Below are 6,443 nucleotides of genomic sequence, written 5' to 3'. Positions count from 1 at the left end.
AGGGAGTCTTGAGGAGCCGCCGGAGCTCCTGCCCCGTCCCTGCACGGGCAGCAGCGTGAGACCCTAAACCCGGTGTGCGGGACTCTGAACCCGCCGCGCCCCTGCCCCGCCTGCCGCCTCCATTTCTGCATCGCTCCCTCGCCCCGCTGCGCTCCCGCTCGCCCGGGCTGAAGAAGCAGCGGGGGAGGCGTGGGAAAAGCGCCATCAAACAAAACTCCAAGCGACCCGCACAGAAATCTCCTTGGCAGAGAGACACCGGGCAGGGCCCCGCCATCGCCCGCAGCCCGTGCCCGGCCGCACCGTGCCCGGCCCCGCTGCTCGCCCAGCGCAGCCTCCTCCTCTCCCGCCGCCGCTCGGGGCCCCTCACGCTCGGCTGCTGCCGGCGGGAAAAGCCCTTCCCGTGCTGCCCCGCGCCACCGCCGAGCCTGAGGGAGCCTGAGGGGCTGCGCGGGCAGCGAGGGGAAAACAGAAGGAAAAACAGAAATCAGAAACAAAAAGCGGCCTGGCAGTGGCGGAAAAGGGAGACTAACAACTACCACACTCCCGCCTAAGACTCCTGCCCATAGCCGCAGCTCCGCCTGCCGCGCCGAAAAATAAAACGCCCCGCAGCAGAAACACAAAATTCCCTCCCCTCAGAGCGCAGAGCCAAAGCCGAAAGCCGCCAAGGGCGCCCGGCCCTGCGCTGCCGCGGCGGGCGGGGGAACTCGGGCCGGGCCGGTCGCTTCGGGCCGGGCTCTGGGGGCAGCGGGGCCGCGGCGGCGCAGTATTTCTCTGAATATTCAGGAGAAGCCAATCCCACAACATGTGTTTGTAGCAGCGGCAGAGCCGCAGCGCCCAGCGCTCCCCACTCCCACCCCACCTGCGCCACCCCCTCGCATCCAGCGACCCCCGGGAGCGGAACTGGGGCTCGGGGGGAGGGGGACGGCACGGACGGATCTGCACTGGGGGCCCCGAGCCCCCTGCCCAGCCCTGTGAAGCGCGGAAAAACTCTCTATACCGCACAAAATAAGGTATAAGAGTAGGTATGTATTTATTCAGCGCTCAGGGGGATAACTCCTTCAAAACCACGCACACCTTTGGCGACCTGCACCTCTCTTTTTATTCTCTACAAACTACAATTGCACAATACACCTAATACATATTCATTGCCTGCTCTGCTTCATACTACAATTAGCTACACGCCTCTTTCTGCTCCACACGGCTCCTTGGGAAAAAGGAAACAGTGTTCCTCTCAGTTGAACATTTCATCTTGTCTCCTTGCACATATTCTTTTTACTCCTTTGCTCATCTTCTGGACTTTGATACCAGTTTTCCTGGGTTCATGGATCTGGACAATCCCCCTTATCCTGTGGTGCCTTTGTCCTTGCATCCTGTTCGCCCACCCCAGCTCTTTATCTTATCCTGCAGCCTTGCTCTCCCCTGTTCTTGTAAGCACCGTAAATTCCAGCAAACATAGGGTTTTGTCAGCCCCCTTCTAGTCAAAGCCTTTCTCGATGCTCGATTCCTAACTCTCAGTTGCTCTGTCTCCCCTGCAGGCTCAGGGGGTGCTGCCCCCTCCCCAACAGCCGCTGCTGCGGCGGCCGCGGGGCACAGGGGGTGGCAAAGGGGGGTCCGGGATGCGAGCGGGGGAGCAGCGGGAGGAAGAGGAAGAGAGGGGAAGGGGAGGAGAGAGGAAGGGGAGGAGCAGGAGGAGCAGGAGAGGATCAGCGGGCGCAGGCGGAGAATCGCGGTGCTGCAGGGCGAGCCCGCTGAGCCCGCAGCTCCGCTGGCCCCGGCAGCATCGCATTCCTGCATCCCGCGGGTGAGCGCGGAGGGGAAGCTCGGCCCGGGGCTATCGCGGCAGCTCCGGCACGGCTGGTTGGGTTTTGGATTCTTGGGGGATGAGGGTTGGTGTTTGTGCCTCGCAGATTCGGGAATCGAGTCGCAAATATATTTGGGTGTCCGTGGGAGAGGTATTGTTTTATTGATGTGAGGAGGGGATGTTTCTGGCTCTTGCAGGAATCCAAAGCTGAGCAGTAAATGCTCCTTGGGGGGATTTGGAGGGGCCCACGTGGCGATGGCCCGGTCCCGGCGGGGCGGGACATCGGTTTTGGGGATCCCCGGGAGAGGCGGGGGATGAAAGGCGGGAGCCCCGGCGTGGGGAGAGGGGCGACAGCAGAGCTGGGGGACCCCCGGCAGCCTGGAGGGGAGGTGGAGCCGGGAGATGAGTGGGGTGCGGGCCCCCCGAGCCTGGAAGGGCTGGCGGGGAACGGGTGAAGCCCTGAGTGCCTGAAGTGGGAGGACCCGAGTCAGAATCAGGACAGGATGAGCCCTGGGACCCACAAAACTCCCTCAGCGTGCCTGAGCAGGAGCCAGGAGAGGGGGAATCCCCAGGAGCCATGGGCCCCCAGGAGCTCTGAGAACAGGGACCTCCATAACCCCAAAGTGAGGACAGTGCAAACAGGGATCTCCTGGGAGAGTGTTTTTGTGCTCCTTAGTGATTTTTGGAGGTTTTTATGGACTCTAGACAACCTTGGCATTTCTAGAGATGCACTCAGACAGCAGGACCTTCAAAGTCATATCACTCATGTCGTTTTTCCCCCAAACCAAGATTTTCCATTCCCAAGTCTTATCCAGATGGAGGAAAAGGCTGTGAGGAAGAAGAAAATGCGCCAGGACAGCCAGGCAGGTGAGGAGGAAGTCACTGCCCCTTTCCCCCTCTGTCCTGCTGGGGAGGATTGGGGGCATCTCCTTCTCCTTCCCTCTGGCACAGGGGCAAATCCCATCCTCTCCTTGTCCTTCCTTTCCCAGACCAGGAGCTGAGGATGGAGACCAGGGAGGACAAATCCCCACAGCAGAACCTCGTGGAAGAGGCCGTTTGCAGCAGCTCCACAGTGCAGGAATCCAACAGGGAGGAAAAGCCGCAGAGATCCTGCACCAGGAGGGGCTGCAAACGCAGATCATGGGGATCTGAGGAGGAAAGACCCAGCCTGGGCCGGGCAGGCAGCCAGAGATGTGGCCAGAGCTCTGAGCTGAGGGTCCATGAGCAGCTTCATGATGGCAAAAAGCCCCTTCAGTGTTTGGAATGTGGGAAGAGTTTCAGCACGAGCTCCAGCCTGGTCCGGCACCAGAAGATCCACACCGGGGAACGCCCTACAAGTATGGGGAATGTGGGAAGGGATTCAGAAACACCTCTGACCTGATCCGGCACCTCACAGTGCACACTGGGGAACAGCCCTACCAGTGTGGGGAATGTGGGAAGGGATTCAGCTGCAGCTACCACCTGATCGTCCACCAGAGGATCCACACTGGGGAACGGCCCTACGAGTGTGGGGAATGTGGGAAGGGATTCAGAGACACCTCTGACCTGACCCGCCACCAGACAGTGCACACCAGAGAAAGGCCCTATGAGTGTGGGGAATGTGGGAAGGGCTTCAGCTGCAGCTCCCGTCTGAACGTCCACCAGAGGACCCACACTGGGGAACAGCCCTACCAGTGTGGGGAATGTGGGAAGAGCTTCAGCCAGAGCTCCAGTTTAGTCTACCACCAGAGGATCCACACTGGGGAGCGGCCCTACGAGTGTGGGGAATGTGGGAAGGGATTCAACTGTCGCAATAGCCTGAATGTCCACCAAAGGATCCACACTGGGGAATGGCCCTACGTGTGTGGGGAATGTGGGAAGGGCTTCAGTGTCAGCTCCCACCTGATCTGCCACCAGAGGACCCACACTGGGGAACGGCCCTTCAAGTGTGGGGAATGTGGGAAGAGCTTCAATCAGAGCTCCAGTTTGCACTACCACCAGAGGATCCACACTGGGGAATGGCCCTACGAGTGTGGGGAATGTGGGATGGGCTTCAGAATGTGCTCCCAACTCACCCACCACCAGAGGATCCACAGTGGGGTACGACCATATGTGTGTGGGGAATGTGGGAAGAGCTTCTTCCTGAGCTCCAGTTTGATCCACCACCAGATGATCCACACCGGTGAACGGCCATATGAGTGTGGGGAATGTGGGATGGGGTTCAGGAAGAGCTCCAACCTCACCCGCCATCAGATGATCCACACTGGGGTACGACCCTATGTGTGTGGGGAATGTGGGAAGAGCTTCTGTGACAGTTCTCGCCTGATCATGCACCAGGCAATGAATGCTGGGGAAAGCCCCTACAAGTGCTCAGAATGTGGGAAGGGCTTCAGCCAGAGATGCAACCTTATTGTCCACCAGAGGATCCACACTGGGGAGAAGCCTTATCAGTGTCCTGAGTGTGGGAGGAGGTTTCAGCAGAGATCCCATCTGCTCAGGCATCAGCAGATTGACACACAGGAGAGGCCCTTCACCTGCCCTGACTGTGGGAAGGGATTTAAGAAAAACTCCACCCTCGTCACCCACCAGCGGATCCACACCAGGGAGACACCCTAACAGTGTCCCCAGTGTGTCTCCCAGAACTCTGCCGTGACCCAGCACCAATGGGGGCACGGGTAAGGGAAGCTCTGTGAGTACCCTGTGTGTGGGAAGAGGTTCCTGCGCTGCTCCAGCTCCATCCCCTCTGTTGGACCCCATTGGATGCTCCCCAGTGACCCTCGTTGGGCAGAGCCTTGGTGATCCATGGTCCTGGTGATCCTTGTTGGGAACTCACCTGGCTGGTGGTCTCCACATCTTCCTGGCTTGGGAGAATGGATTTTACTTTCCACCCCAAAAAATTTTGGCTTTTGCATCCAATTATTTCATCTTGTGGCATCGAGGAATACTGGATCATCTTGGAGGTATTTTCCATCCTAAATGCTTCCATGATTCTAATTCTGTCTGGGCCACATGCATCTTCCACAGCCGTATCGTGATGGACTGGGGCAGAAAACCAAGATTTTGGAGACAGTGGAGCCTCTAAAAAAGGTTCTGTCACTCACCCAAGCCCATGCATGCTCAGTCAGTATGGACAGGTAAATCCTTTTATTTGGGCCTTGATTTTCTTTCATTTTTCTTCATCCCTTCACCCAACATTGGGGTAAAAATAAAGACATTGAACTATGACATGGACGTGGACATTGTGGGTTGTGGATGGGGACATGGTGGGGACTGGGACATGGATATGGACATGGGCATGGATATGGATATGGATATGGATATGGATATGGATATGGATATGGATATGGATATGGATATGGGTGTGAATAGGCCTGTGGATGGAGCTATAGGGCATGGTGGGTCACAGACTCAGGTGGTGACATAGAGGTGTATCCCATGGATGTGGACATGGAGGACAAGGGATGGCTTTTATCACCATGTGAAAAATGCCGCTCACTTTCCTGGTAAATTTTAAAAAGTTTAATAAAAGGCAATAAGAGACAAACACTAAAACGAAGTTTATAACAGCTGGTTGCATGACAATCAGCCAAGGGCACACACTTACACAGAAAACACTTTGTTAAGTGCATGAACATGTTGCATATTCATAGGTCTTCATGCATCATTCAAACTCACCCCCTCAACCTGTAAATCAACTTTTTTTTCTTTTTTTTTTTCCTTTTTTTTTTTTTTTTTTCTCCCTGTGGCTTTTTCCTGTCAGCACACTCCCTGATAACAGAGATCAATAAATTCCTTCCCTGGAGTTCTGGTGTTCATCACCCCTGTGCTCATCCAGACAGGATAATCCAAGAATGTGAAGAATTTCCTAATTATCTTTTTCCCATTCTCTGAGTTACTTAGATGAACAAAAGCTTTTTTCATCACTATGTTAGAGACCAAGAAAAGTAGGTATTTATCTCACTACTATTTTTCAGTTTTGTTTATAGCACATCTAAAAGAAACTATATTAATACAGAAAAGTTTTCCAATGTTACACACACAACATTCATTTTAATATCTGTGAAAAGCCAATAATATAATATGTACTTATAACATCACACTTGCAGAGAAAGCTATCAATTAAAACTGGGGCCAGGATAAAACTTGGTTGTGATAAAGGCCATCCCTTGGGGCCCTCTAAACAAAGGAGCCCCTTGGAGCTGTGCTGGCTGCAGCAGGGTGAGCAGCACAGTCCCTGTGAGTGGGGCTCTGTGAGCTGGGAACTCTCCTGATTGCTGCACTCAGAGGGACCCTGCAGACACAGCAGTGTCACCAGAATGACCCAAAACTGCTCTGGTGGGGACAGGAATGTCACTGGGACCCCTGAGCACCAACATACACCTCAAATGGGGTGCCTGGTGGGCACCCTGAAGGGACATCAGTGTCACTGGGACCCCCAACCAGGGACTGTGCAGGGGCAGCAGTGTCACTGGGACCCCCAACCAGGGACTGTGCAAGGACAACAGTGTCATTGGGACCCCCAACCAGGGACTCTGCAAGGACAGCAGTGTCACTGGGACCCCCTGCCAGGGACTACAAGGACAGCAGTGTCACTGGGACCCCTCCTACTCCACAACTCTCCCCAAAGGGTCTGTCACCACTGTCACAACTGCAGCACTCTCTA

At 55.6% G+C, this 6,443-nt stretch overlaps 1 protein-coding gene across 1 annotated transcript; it reads left to right on the top strand.

Moving 5' to 3' along the window:
* Window positions 1–2,378: 2,378 nt before the first annotated feature.
* On the top strand, window positions 2,379–4,815 carry LOC306815803 (uncharacterized protein; the record flags this gene model as incomplete). The annotated part of the gene is made up of 3 exons (XM_079332343.1): window positions 2,379–2,382; window positions 3,111–4,325; window positions 4,805–4,815. The coding sequence occupies 3 exons, from the start codon at window positions 2,379–2,381 to the stop codon at window positions 4,813–4,815; spliced, it is 1,230 nt and encodes a 409-aa protein (XP_079188469.1).
* Window positions 4,816–6,443: the final 1,628 nt, after the last annotated feature.

Source organism: Erithacus rubecula (genome assembly GCF_903797595.1).
Source record: "Erithacus rubecula genome assembly, contig: scaffold_237_arrow_ctg1, whole genome shotgun sequence".
NCBI classification, from domain to species: Eukaryota; Metazoa; Chordata; class Aves; order Passeriformes; family Muscicapidae; genus Erithacus; species Erithacus rubecula.
This window is presented reverse-complemented; position numbering and strand designations above follow the sequence as displayed.